Here is a 12,395-nt window from a genome sequence, read left to right as displayed (position 1 = left end):
ACAACCATTTGGTCCACACCATTGGAATGCATGCAGCATGCATTTCTAGGAGATTCTTGCCACAAAAAAGACCCTGTGCAGCCTCATAAGAGCCTTCACATAATGACAGTAATGTCACTTGGCATGAGGATGGCCTTGTGGGAGGGGGAGGAGGGGTGGTGTAATTCCTAACTTTTGGGCCGACATTATAGACCTGGCTTAATTGTAAAAACCTTCCTAGGAGCAATGTTATATCTCCGAGCTGTTGACCAAAACCTTTGTTACTAAATTTGCACTTGAAAATGCTTGTAATTTAACAACTGCCTCAAACTACTTGTATAACATTTAAGTGTGTTCGATTATTTATTGCCCTCCCCTACACAACAAATATTTCTGTTAAACATGGACAGTAACACATATCTTTGACCGCCAATATCTTAATTTATCAATATACAGTACAAATACAAGTTAGCAATTGTTACGAACTAGCCAAGCAAGGATAAAAACAACAACATTTAAACTACTTATCAGGCCGAAATATTTAAATCATATTGAGTTAGTTTGCTAATGGCAGGCTAATGTAATTGTGCCTCAATACATTTAAATGATGCGTAAACGTGCGCAATGATGTGCCAAATCTGTGATTTTGTGCATTATCATAGGGTAAGCCATTAGAATAAAATGACTCGAATTATTGCAGCCATATGTGATAGATTCTCCATGAGCTGGTCCGGGGTCATTATTGCACATTCATTCTAAAATGGGAGGGTAAGAATTTGAATGAAGAAAACTGATCAGAGATCAGCGCTGCCTTCTTTCAATCTTTTCGGTATTGACACATGCTCTCATGTTATCTACCTGGTGTTATGGGAAACAAATTTAAAGATGCACTTAGGGAGTGTTATCTACCTGGTGTTATGGGAAAAGCATGTAAAGATGCACTTAGCGAGTGTTATCTACCTGGTGTTATGGGAAACGCATGTAAAGATGCACATAGCGAGTGTTATCTACCTGGTGTTATGGGAAACGCATGTAAAGATGCACTTAGCGAGTGTTATCTATGTGGTGTTATGGGAAACTAATGTAAAGATGCACTTAGCGAGTGTTATCTATGTGGTGTTATGGGAAACTAATGTAAAGATGCACTTAGCGAGTGTTATCTATGTGGTGTTATGGGAAACGCATGTAAAGATGCACTTTGCGAGTGTTATTCACGTGGTGTTTTGGGTAACGCATGGTACAGCTTCTTCGGTCGTTATGAACGATGCATAGTTAGAGTTGGAAATTAGGCTTTTACCAATGTTCTATCGGGAAACCTGATCCAGGTCACTGCAAGTTGATAACTATGTCCTCTAACCACTAGGCTATTATACAGTTGCTACGTATCTTGATGACTGTCATCTTCATTGCACAGCTAATTATGAGCCAAGAACCTGGTACGATACACAGGCATAAACTACTAACTACTAGATACCATCACAAATAATATGATCAAAATTAAGATAAATAATAACACAAATCAAACATGATAAGTTTGTAATATCAAAGCGTTACTTAGTGATACAAAAAGATCAAAACTGAAAGAAAAAAGTGAAAGAAAAGAATGAAGGTGTAGGACAGCCATTTCTAAAATGGTAGCCAGCAACAAATCCCTAATATTTTGCTAAGAATTTGCTGTGGCTACAACATTTTAGGTCACTAAGGACATTACCAGCATGTATGAGAAATTGAGTCAGCACTGTATTAGTTGTGTGGCAAAAATCTTTGTCTAAAGTATGCTTAACAGCTTGTTGATAGTATTACTTGGTCAAACAAGCTCCACATCACAGATGTAGTAATTGATCGTTAATTGTGAAGAGAGCAGCCAGTGTATGACACTTCAGGTGCTTGAGGCTCCGTCAACACAAAGCAAAGATTTGAGATGCGTCAGAAAAGATACAGTACAGAACAAATCTGACATCCTTAAAAAAAAAAAATCATTGCATTGCTAAAGTTACTTCCAATATTTGCCCTCACATTGAAGTTGTGCTGAAGTAATGTGAAGACACTAAAACATTTGAAAACTAGGGATATAATGAAACATTAAATCACATTCTTTAAAAAAAAGAGAATATTCATATTTTTTACATTTCTTAATAATATAGTGATAAATTGGAGCTAATTTGTTTCAAACGTCCTAAAAGCAGTGATTATGCTTACCTACTCCTGGGGTGAGTTTGTGTTCAGAATATAGTCTACCAGGTCGCTGTGCATGGGCATTGTTCTCTGACAGAACCTAGAGGAGAAAACAAAAACTATATTACCACATTTCACTGAAACACGTCCACAACCTCACTGAAACGGATGCCTTTTTCTGGAAAGACATGTTAATAAGCAGTAGAGGGAAATGGTAGTGCAGACACCAACAAAGACTAATCAGCAGAAGAAAAGAAAGATGAACATGCAACATCCCTATGGCCACACGAAGTCCATGCCACGTGAGAGGTTGGACATTACGGAGGACACAGCGGGTGAGAAGAGATGCAGGAGTTGAGGGACGAGGATGGACGTGGCAACAGTTTGCAGAAAAATCAGGTTTCAAACAATCAAGACTGCACAACTTTAACCAAGATACACATTACATCCGTGTTAAAAAAAAGAAAAGTCAAAGGGAAGACAAAACATGAAGAAAGAAGGTGAGTTTGGTGTTCTCATTTTCCCATCTAAGATGTTAATATCTCCGTTTCGTGCACGGACCCCAAAAAAAAACGAGACAAACTTGAAATGAGCGGATCCTCTGCCCTTTTTTTAGGGGTGGTGAAGGGAGGTAGAGGTGGAGTGGGGCGGACCTCACAGCAGGATCCTGGTCTGTGTCAGTGGATTGAAAGGTCATGAGAGCACGAAGACAATGAGCACACTGTGAGCCCATTCTCACACCTCACATGGCTCACCTGGAGGACCAGGAAGGGTAACCCCTGTCTAGTAGGGCAGAAGACCCATTTTAGTGACTAGAACCAACCAGGCTCCATACAGAAAACCCACATTACAGGAAGTGGTGGATTTATTTTGTATTTATTTAACCCTTATTTTACCAGGTGATATGACGGAGAACACGTTCTCATTTACAGCAATCACCTGGGGAATAGTTACAGGGGAGGTGTGAACAAGCCAATTGGAAGCTTCTTCTAGCACTGGCCTAGCCTGCTGTGAGTTTGGCTGAGAGATAAGAGTTTCTCGGAAAATCTCTCAAATGCAAGTAGTCTGAGGCAAATATACATAAAATTGTCCATCATTGTATGTTCGCCTACAATGATGCCTTTTCTAATTATGTACAGTAGGGTATAGCCTATACGCTACAGTTGTAGTAAATGACATCAGTGTGATGTAAATGTAGGTGGTTAGGTACTGTACAGACGGTGTGATGAAGACATTTAAGTGCCGCCACACATACAGCCATAATATAAGCACCTTTAACTCAGTCACGTGTCCTCTGACAGCAAATACATTATACTATAATACATACTATTATAATATTCTATAATACATAAATACTATTATAATATACAGTGTTCAGACCCCCAAGACTTTTCACACATTTTGTTACGTTACAGCTTTATTCTGAAATTGATTAAAATAGTTTTTTTTCTTCTCTCATCAATCTACACACAACACACCATAATGACAAAAAAAAAATGAAATAACAGTTACATAAGTATTCAGACCCTTTACTCAGTACTTTGTTGAATCACCTTTGGCAACGATTTTACAGCCTCGAGTCTTCTTGGGTATGACGCTACAAGCATGGCACACCTGTATTTGGGGAGTTTCTCCCATTCTTCTCTACAGATTCTCTCAAGCTCTGTCAAGTTGGATGGGGAGCATCGCTGCACGGCTATTTTCAGTTCTCTCCAGAGATGTTCGATCGGGTTCAAGTCCGGGCTCTGGCTGGGCCACTCAAAGACATTCAGACACTTGTCCCAAACCCACTCCTGCGTTGTCTTGGCTGTGCACTTAGGGTCATTGTCCTGTTGGAAGGTGAACCTTCACCCCAGTTTATATCAAGGATCTCTCTGAACTTTGCACCATTCATCTTTCCCTCAATCCTGACTAGTGCTGCCACCACCATGCTTCACCGTAGGGATGGTGCCATGTTTCCGCCAGACATGGCGCTTGGTATTCAGGCCAAAGAGTTCCATCTTGGTTTCATCAGACCAGAGAATCTTGTTTCTCATGGTCTAAGAGTCCCTAAAGTGCCCTTTAGCAAACTCCAAGTGGGCTGTCATATGCTTTTTACTGAGTAGTTGCTTCCATCTGGCCACTCTACCATAAAGGCCTGATTGGTGGAGTGCTGCAGAGATGGGAGAACCTTCCAGAAGGACAACCATCTACACAGAGAAACTCTGGAGCTCTGTCAGAGTGACCATAGGGTTTTTGGTCACTTACCCTGACCAAGGCCCTTCTCCCCCGATTGCACAGTTTGGCCGGACAGCCAGCTCTAGGGAGAGTCTTGAACTTCTTCCACTTAAGGATGACGAGGCCACTGGGGACCTTCTATGCTGTAGAAATGTTTTGGTACCCTTCCCCAGATCTGTGCCTCGACAATAATGTCTCGGAGTTCTACGAACAATTTCTTCAACCTCATTGCTTGGTTTTTGCTCTGACATGCACTGTCAAATGTGGGACCTTATACAGAAAGATGTGTTTCCAAATCGGGTGCGTTTTCCTTTCCAAATCATGTCCAATCAATTGAACTTACCACAGTTGGACTCCAATCAAGTTGTAGAAACATCAAGGATGATCAATGGAAACAGGATGCACTGGAGCTCAATTTCAAATCTCATAACAAACGGTCTGAATACTTCAGTAAATAAGTTTGGTTTTATATTTTAAAAAAAATAAAAAATTGCAAAAAAATTTAGCGTTTTTACTTTATCATTATGGGATAGTGTGTGTAGATGGACAATTATCTTTTTTTATAAAAAAATAATAATAATCAATTTTAGAATAAGGCTGTAAACGTAACAATGTGGAGAAAGGGAAGGGGTGTGAATACTTTCAGAATCCACTGTTTAATATACTATAATACATCCTATTATAATATATGATATAATACATACTATTATACACACACACATATATATATATATATATTCTATAATACATACTATTATTGATCACTGCTATAATTGAAAGATATTGCCTTTCAATATATGATTTAGTGTCAACCTTAGACCTGCTTTAAATATTCACACTGCATTTCTCCTTTATAGGATGACTTCAATGGCCCTATCGTTAATATAATCTGGTCAAAAGTATAAAATACAGCCAATTTTACATTCAAATCTGGTTGTGTGTCCATTCGGCAAATGGGGCGAGAAATGTAGTTGAAATAGCCTGCTTTACATTTGATTTGAGCAAAGCAGTGACCCATTAGAAAAGAGTGTGTTAAATTCCATCGCAGCCGAGTTGGGCCAAATTTCTTGGAGGCATAAGCGGCAGGCAAGCTTAGGACGGACATCCCACCCCAAACAGATCTCCAAAATCTGCATGTTAGTTAGTCACACTAGCCACTCTGATAGTGGCCCAGATTATTGTTCAAATTCTCACTCAACAGCAAATCCGAGCGAGTCGCGAAGGACAGCTAATGTCTGTTTCAGCAGATTAATATAAAGAGTGGTCTTTACCTAGTCTCTTAGATGGATGAAAAGAACGACACCAAACTGTGCAGACAGACTGGTTCAATTATGGCTTTTCATGTTGGCAAAACGTGAAAATGCATGACAAAAGCAAGACATACATTCTGTTGTTCAAGTTATGAATATAGTGGAATATAGAGTATTGATACCAATATAGTGGAATATAGAGTACCAGTCAAAGGTTTGGACACACCTACTCATCCCAGGCTTCTACTTAATTTTTTACTATTTTATATATTGTAGAATAATAGTGAAGACATCAGAACTATGAAATAACACACATGGAATCATGTAGTAACCAAAAATGTGTTATATTTGAGATTCTTCAAAGTAACCACCCATTGCCTTGACTGCTTTGCACACGCTTTGGCATTCTCTCAACCGCCTTCATGAGGTAGTCACCTGGAATGCATTTCAATTAGCAGATGTGCCTTGTTAAAAGTTCATTTGTTGTGACAAGGTAGCGGGGTATACAGAAGATAGCCCTATGTGGTAAAAGACCAAGTCTATATTATGGCAAGAACAGCTCAAATAAGCAAAGAGAAACAACAGTCCATCATTACTGAAATGAAGGTCAGTCAATGTGGAAAATGTCAAGAACTTTGAAAGTATCTTCAAGTACAGTCGCAAAAACCATCAAGCACTTTGATGAAACTGGCACTGATTAGGATCTCCACAGGAAAGGAAGACCCAGAGTTACCTCTGCTGCAGAGGAAACTCTGGGTTACCAGCCACAGAAATTGCAGCCCAAATAAATGCTTCACAGAGTTCAAGTTACAGACATCTCAACATCAAGTATAAAATATATTTTGATTTGTTGAACACTTTTTTGGTTACTACATGATTCCATGTGTTATTTCATAGTTTTCATGTCTTCACTATTAGTTCTACAATGTAGAAAATAGTTAAACAATGAAGAAAAACCCTTGAATGAGTAGGTGTGTCCAGACTTTGGACTGGTACTGTATATCACACAGCCATAATTGAAAGAGTCCATGCGCAGGTATTTGATAAAAAATGTTTTAAAAATATATTTACCCGCGGAACAACAAAACAGGGAGAAACCTCAACAAAGATGAAACCAGGGAGAGAGCCACAGACAGTGTCTCATTAGCTGGTTGGTGTCTCATTAGCTGCTAGGTGTACCTCTAGTAGACATTGTGGCCACATTGTGAGGAAAGTGTGAATTCCACCAAGGCAGCAGAGCAACAACGTTAGTTGCAAAATATATATATATATGTGTTTTAAATACAGTGCAAAATGAGTATCCCATAGCCAGCAATCTTTGAATTGCAATGCCATTACAATTTAAGACACTAAAATGTAACCTTGTTTAAAGAGTTATCATCTTCACTGTATGGACCCAATGACCCCCCAAAAAATGAAAGACAAAAAGGAATCATTCTTCACAGTACCATTTAGGTTGTTTTTTTTAAATTATGAAAATGGCACACATTTTTTAAAATTGCGAATAGGGGTAAAAATGGCATCTTTACATCAATCTGCTGATTAGGTGTCCTTGCTGACAGCAGCAGTGTTTTTAAGTGCACATGAACAAGAGTAGGTGTCATCTGTTTGTGTGGATAATAAATTAAAATGGGTAAAAACCTGTTGCCATGAGCCAAAAATACTGGATGTGAAAGCCAGTGATTTGGGGGAGACAGGGGAGGAAGTGATTTGGTCCCCTGATCTGCGTCTTCGACGCCCAGTACCAACACCACAGGTGTAATGAAGCCAGGTACCAATAGAGTCAGGGCTAGACACACTCAGGGGGCTCTCTTCCTGGAAGTGAGAGAGGGGGCAGAAACAGCACAGTCATGCAACATTACAAAAAAAAAAGAACAGTCTCCAGCTAATGTATGTGTGTCCCATCAACATTCACAAGTAGGAACTTTTTTTGTTTAGGTTTGGTATAATGTATCGTCATACTTTGCCAGCTGCGGTCTTGATAAAGTCTGGCTGCAATGGGGACTAAAAGGAAAGTAAAAAAACAAAAAAAAAACAAAAAAAAGAGAAACATCAATGTACTAGCAATTGTTAGACTGTCCATTTACGGGTCACATTGACATGCAGGTCAATTCTGTGATCCTGGCACAAGTACGTTAATCAGATAATTAACAATCAATACATACATTTTAAAGTAAATGTAGCCCTGGGCAACTTTAGCTGATGTGTGTAGACTATTCTCTCAGCATTAGTGTCAGCATACAGCTGGTGTAATGTATTAAGTCAAGTAAAATCACCAAACAGTGTACTGCCAACACCATGTGATAATGTGAAAGACCAGTGACTATAATACAGTGGGTGAGGAGACCCAATCTTCCCTACAATACAGTGGGTGAGGAGGGACAATCTTCCCTACAATACAGTGGGTGAGGAGACCCAATCTTCCCTACAATACAGTGGGTGAGGAGGGACAATCTTCCCTACAATACAGTGGGTGAGGAGGGACAATCTTCCCTACAATACAGTGGGTGAGGAGACCCAATCTTCCCTACAATACAGTGGGTGAGGAGACCCAATCTTCCCTACAATAACAGTGGGTGAGGAGACCCAATCTTCCCTACAATACAGTGGGTGAGGAGACCCAATCTTCCCTACAATACAGTGGGTGAGGAGACCCAATCTTCCCTACAATACAGTGGGTGAGGAGACCCAATCTTCCCTACAATACAGTGGGTGAGGAGGGACAATCTTCCCTACAATACAGTGGGTGAGGAGGGACAATCTTCCCTACAATACAGTGGGTAAGGCACAATATTCACTATTAGTCAAACGATGTACAGAGATAGTTGCTTTTGTAATATATACCCTTAAAAGCCAGCAGTATTAAATTGACATTTTAGTCATTTAGCTGACACTCTTATCCAGAACAATTAGGGTTTAAGTGCCGTACTCAAGGGCACATTGACAGATATTTCACCTAGTCGGCTCAGAGATTCAAACCAGCGACCTTTCGGTTACTGGTCCAATACTCTAAACCACTAGGCTACCTGCCGCCAGGTATGACAATGTAATCAACAATTAAAGTAAAAAATATACACTCTTGTTGAGTTGATTTTAACACTTACACGAGTGTATAGTGAATGCAACACAACCAGTGTTGGTCAATATACATGTTCAACTATTTACAGTTACCTTTTAATAGTGTACTTTCAGAGTTTCTAACATTTTTGAAAGTCTACCATTAGCTCGGTGTAGTGTGGAACAACATGGACAGAGTGTTCATTTGAACCCTATGAGAGTTGATTTAACATTTGTAATTTTGCTGTGTAACTGGTGAATTTGAAACATTAGGGGTTGTTGTTTGGCAAAAGTGATGGTACACGCTGCTTGCAGAACATTTCTTTGTGATCTGAAGGAAACAAACGTAAATATAAAATGTTGCACTCTTATGCACATGCAAGGTGTACTGTGGGGGTGTGACTTAGTGCTTTACTGAAGTATATGCAATGGAGATTAGAAGGTACAGTAGATATGAATTTAGCAAATAACATTGACTTCTAGACAACAACAAAAAATATATTACAAAATATGTATTATTACTTATAACCTGAGTGACTGCATCAAGCTGAATTTTATAAAGGTCAAGTGTAGAATACAGACGTAAAAAATACCACATTTCTTCTAAGAACGTGTATTGGTGACCACCACTTAAAATAAAATGAAAATTGATTCGTTTCTACAACATTTTCAAAGACCAGTAGTTACCATGCACTCACCACACTCACCAACATACAGCAATGTTTTGTGTGTGGGTGGGTACACAGAAATAGATTTCAATATTACATTAAAAATAAATTAAATATATCAACATGAATATACAGACATAGATCTGAATATTGCAAGCAAAGAAGTTGAAGATCCAGATAAAAACAAAGTTTCAAATTACAGGTAACAACATTCAGAGGTGAGTTTACTGAATGCTTCATAGCTAATGTGGCACTTCATTTCTCTCAACGACCAAGGCCAACGCTACTTGTAGAATAGCAAAATGCTTCCTTTGAGGAATTTTGTGTGTTCATGCAAAGATGGACCATCAAAGATAAACTTTTGAACAGTAGTGTGGGGTCACTTAGAAATGTCCTTGTTTTTTAAAGAAAAGCACATTTTTTGTTCATTAAAATAACATCAAATTGATCAGAAATACAGTGTAGACATTGTTAATGACTATTGTAGCTGGAAACGGCAGATTTTGTATGGAATATCTACATAGGTGTACAGAGGCCCATTATCAGCAACCATCACTCTTGTGTTCCAATGGCACGTTGTGTTAGCTAATCCAAGTTTATAATTTTAAAAGGCTAACTGATCTCATACAACGCTGTGTACTACTCCCTTCACAGAACAGCGCAAACTGGCTGTAACCAGAATAGAAAGTGGAGTGGAAGGCCACGGTGCACAACTGAGCAAGAGGACAAGTACATTAGTGTGTCTAGTTTGAGAAACAGACGGCTCACAAATCCTCAACTGGCAGCTTCATTAAATAGTACCCGCAAAACACCCGTCTCAACGTCAACAGTGAAGAGGCGACTCCGGGATGCTGGCCTTCTAGGCAGAGTTGTAAAGAGAAAGCTATCTCTCAGACTGGCCAATAAAAATTAAAGATTAAGTCGCCTCTTCACTGTTGACGTTGAGACTGGTGTTTTGCGGGTACTCTTTAATGAAGCTGCCAGGTGAGGACTTGTGAGGTTTCTGTTTCTCAAACTAGACACATTAATATACTTGTCCTCTTGCTCAGTTGTGCACCGGGGCCTTCCACTCTTTCTATTCTGGTTAGGGCCAGTTTGCGCTGTTCTGTGAAGGGAGTAGTACACAGTGTTGTACGAGTTCTTCAGTTTCTTGGCAATTTCTTGCATGGAATAGTCTTCATTTCTCAGAACAAGAATAGACTGACGAGTTTCAGAAAAAAGGTATTTGTTTCTGGACATTTTCAGCCTGTAATCAAACCCACAAATGATAATGCTCCAGATACTCAACTAGTCTAAAGAAGGACAGTTTTATTGCTTCTTTAATCAGAACAACAGTTTTCAGCTGTGCTAACATAATTGAAAAAGGGTTTTCTAATGATCAATTAGCCTTTTAAAATTATAAACTTGGATTAGCTAACACAACATGTCATTGGAACACAGGAGTGATGGTTGCTGATAATGGGCCTCTGTACACCTATGTAGATATTCCATTAAAGATCATCCGTTTCCAGCTACAATAGACATTTACAACATTAACAATGTCTACACTATATTTCTGATCCATTTGATGTTTATTTTAAATGGACAAAAAAGGTGCTTTTCTTTCAAAAACAAGGACATTTCTAAGTGACCCCAAACTTTTGAACGGTAGTGTACATTTGACAATTGTTACTTGCTCGCGGCTGGGCTATTGAGAGAAGGTAGTCACACCAGCATTGTTTTGAGACCTTAAAAATCACTCCTGGTTCTAATTGTAATGGTATTTAACTGTAATAAGTAACACAGTAAGCTTACATTCCAAAGGGGGCTGGTGACTCGTCAGGTGACCACTTTCAGTGCACATTGTTATTCTGTTGCATAGCTCTGCTGTAAACATACAACACTACTCTAGTACTAACCCAAAAACCAATTCAAGCCAATTACATGCAAGAGCAGTACCACTAACCAGGCATTTTTATCACCAATGTAGCTAGCAGGTGACTACCATAGTGTACGTTTGTTGTGACACGTTACAACTCTTAGCGTATACAGTCTATCCTGTATACCACCTGTGTATTCTGAACTGGACCTGAAGGTGGCACTTACTTCCACAGAGCCAATCTTTTTGGAGCGAGGCAGTGGGCACTTTCTGTTGATGTAGATGGGGTCAGACACCAGTGGCCTGAACATCATTAGGGCTGCTCGGTCCGGCTCGTCCCGCTTGGCGTTGGCGGCGGCCGACTCCTCGTCGTTGTCTTCCTTAGACTTCTTCTTTGATCCCTCGTTCTGGAGATGACAGGGATACGATTGGTAGAACATCGTGTATAAGGGAAGAGAAGGTTATAGTCCACTTTAAACCATGAGGAAAAAGAAATAAGATGATTTCAGAGGTTTGGAAAAAAAGATCTGGAATTCCTGATGAATCAGAAAAACACACACAATGGAGTAAAAAAACAAACAAGATATAGGCTCATTCATGTTGCCTCTAAGATTAACTACTTCCTGTCAAGATGTGAGTAAGCCGAATACTAATATTAACTACACAACTCACACCCATAAAACACTTAACCTCAATAAGCTTTTCTATCAACTTTTCCCCAGTAACTACATCAGCATTCACCATATGCCACCCTAAAAGTGGTTACACAGATCTACAAAGACCTGCATCTAATGAGACACACACATGGTTTCTTCAGAAACTGGGACCCCGTACCTCTCGAGAAGCTGGTCTGTAGCCAAACCCTGAGGGCAGGTTTTTGTCGTCCTCACAGCCCTTGGCTCCCGGGCTGAAATGCAGCTCCACGTGGAAGCGCTCCTCAGACGAAGGGTCCTAGAGTAATGGTACAATGGTGCTGGTAATAATAAGGTGGCAGGCAGTGTAGCGCGTGTTGGGCCAGTAAACCGAAAGGTTGCTAGTTTGAATCCTAGAACCGACGAGGTGAAAAAAATATGTTGATGTGCCCTTGAACCCTAATTTTCTACAGGGCAGTCGTTGATAAATGGCAGACTCTGGCCGTGACCCCAATCTCCGAGGAGAAGTTGGGAAATGAGGAAAAAAAATTAACATTTC

The 12,395-nt window shown here is 39.7% G+C and overlaps 1 protein-coding gene across 22 annotated transcripts in view; it reads right to left on the bottom strand.

Moving 5' to 3' along the window:
- ppip5k2 (diphosphoinositol pentakisphosphate kinase 2) overlaps window positions 1–12,395 on the bottom strand; it is a 69,344-nt gene that overhangs the window by 18,778 nt on the left and 38,171 nt on the right. For 9 of the 22 annotated variants that reach the window (XM_031802869.1, XM_031802868.1, XM_031802872.1 and 6 more), the window contains 5 exons: window positions 12,039–12,155; window positions 11,432–11,611; window positions 7,584–7,625; window positions 7,263–7,436; window positions 2,179–2,254 (listed from right to left, as the gene is read on the bottom strand). In XM_031802869.1, the coding sequence (XP_031658729.1) occupies window positions 2,179–2,254; window positions 7,263–7,436; window positions 7,584–7,625; window positions 11,432–11,611; window positions 12,039–12,155 (589 nt within the window). The remainder of the gene's footprint in view (window positions 1–2,178; window positions 2,255–7,262; window positions 7,437–7,583; window positions 7,626–11,431; window positions 11,612–12,038; window positions 12,156–12,395) is intronic. The other 13 variants (XM_031802878.1, XM_031802879.1, XM_031802883.1 and 10 more) reach the window with 3 other exon arrangements.

This window comes from Oncorhynchus kisutch, linkage group LG23 (genome assembly GCF_002021735.2).
Source record: "Oncorhynchus kisutch isolate 150728-3 linkage group LG23, Okis_V2, whole genome shotgun sequence".
In the NCBI taxonomy this organism is placed as follows: Eukaryota; Metazoa; Chordata; class Actinopteri; order Salmoniformes; family Salmonidae; genus Oncorhynchus; species Oncorhynchus kisutch.
This window is presented reverse-complemented; position numbering and strand designations above follow the sequence as displayed.